The sequence below is a fragment of the Condylura cristata genome, unplaced genomic scaffold (assembly GCF_000260355.1).
Source record: "Condylura cristata isolate star-nosed mole 26May11 unplaced genomic scaffold, ConCri1.0 scaffold00028, whole genome shotgun sequence".
Lineage (NCBI taxonomy): Eukaryota > Metazoa > Chordata > Mammalia > Eulipotyphla > Talpidae > Condylura > Condylura cristata.
In genome coordinates, this window is record NW_004567129.1 from 13,347,832 (window position 1) to 13,349,091 (window position 1,260).

Here is a 1,260-nt window from a genome sequence, read left to right on the forward strand (position 1 = left end):
GGCATGAGCGATATCTGGTAAATCCCAAAGTCCAGGTGCTAAGTACTTGTTAAACTTGTAACTACTGGGGCGCTGCTTTTACTACCGTTAGCAATAATACGCGTTGGCTAGCCTCAAGCCCGTCAGAGACAGAAGGAAGGGAAGGACAGCCCGTTCAGCCCTTTGCAACCAAGAGTCTTTAGCCTGCCCCATCAGGCGCGGAGAGATGTCAGCTCAGGTGTGCGCGCCCCGCGGCGTACCCTGACAGCGCCCCAAGGCGGTCATGGCCGCCGCCCCGCCGCGACTCCGGCAGATTCTCTGAACGCGCGCGCCGCCTGCTGGCGGCCGGCCGCAGGCGCAGCCTCCGACAGTATATAAAGGCAGCGTGGCGCGCCAGACCCGGACGAGCCCCGGAGCAGCAGAGCGGAGCCCGCACGCGGGGATAGCGCTTTGCTGCCTGAGGTCTCCGAGCGGCTCGCCATGGCTGGCCCGCAGCAGCAGCCCCCTTACCTGCATCTAGCCGAGCTGACGGCGTCCCAGTTCCTGGAAATCTGGAAGCACTTCGATGCAGACGGTCAGTAACGCTCCCAACTTGTGTGCCCATTCTGCCCCCAGGGACCTGCGCTGGAGGGAAGGGGCATAGCTATGGAGGCAGCTTACGGTTGCTCCAGGGGTCTTCGGCCTCAGAGCTGCTGAGCCCTGGTTCTGGTGGTTAGGAGACATCTGGCCACTCTGGTGACAACTGTCAATAACTTTTCTTCCCTGACATAGATGACAAAGAACCCACTGGCTTTGCAGCCTCATTCTGGCCAAGTTGGTAAATCCCCAGAGAGGAGGCCTGGGCAGGCAAGGCTCCCCATGATTTCCCCTGCCATCTTTTCTTCACTGCCTTTCTCTTCAAGGCAACTAACTTCCTGCTTTCAGCTGCTGCAGCCACAGGTCTCAGAAGCCCACTCATGTCTTTTCCCAAGTTCCCCTTCTGGTGAATACCTGCTTAGCCTGGCCACTGCTTTCAGCCCATACTGGAGCCCCCTGGGGAAATCCTGAAGGGAAATCCAGCCTGTTTGACAGGGTGCAAGGAGGGGACATTGATATCACTGATATCATTGATATCACATTGAGTCCTAAGCACTCTAAGCTTCCTCCCCATTTTTCATCCCCCCTGGGCATGCAGGTTCCACCCACAGTGGCAGTAGGTGTGGTGGGGGTAGGGTAGAGATGCCAGCCTAACACTTTCCCCAAGTCATGAAATCCTGGGTGTGGTTGGTGACTCCATCTCTG

General features: G+C 57.9%; 1 protein-coding gene across 1 annotated transcript in view; it reads left to right on the top strand.

The window, feature by feature from the left end:
• Window positions 1-420: 420 nt before the first annotated feature.
• Window positions 421-1,260, top strand: part of CALB2 (calbindin 2) — a 21,371-nt gene continuing 20,531 nt past the window's right edge. The window contains exon 1 of the mRNA XM_004690402.2: window positions 421-553. Coding sequence (XP_004690459.1) covers window positions 460-553 — 94 coding nt within the window. The 5' untranslated portion in view covers window positions 421-459. The remainder of the gene's footprint in view (window positions 554-1,260) is intronic.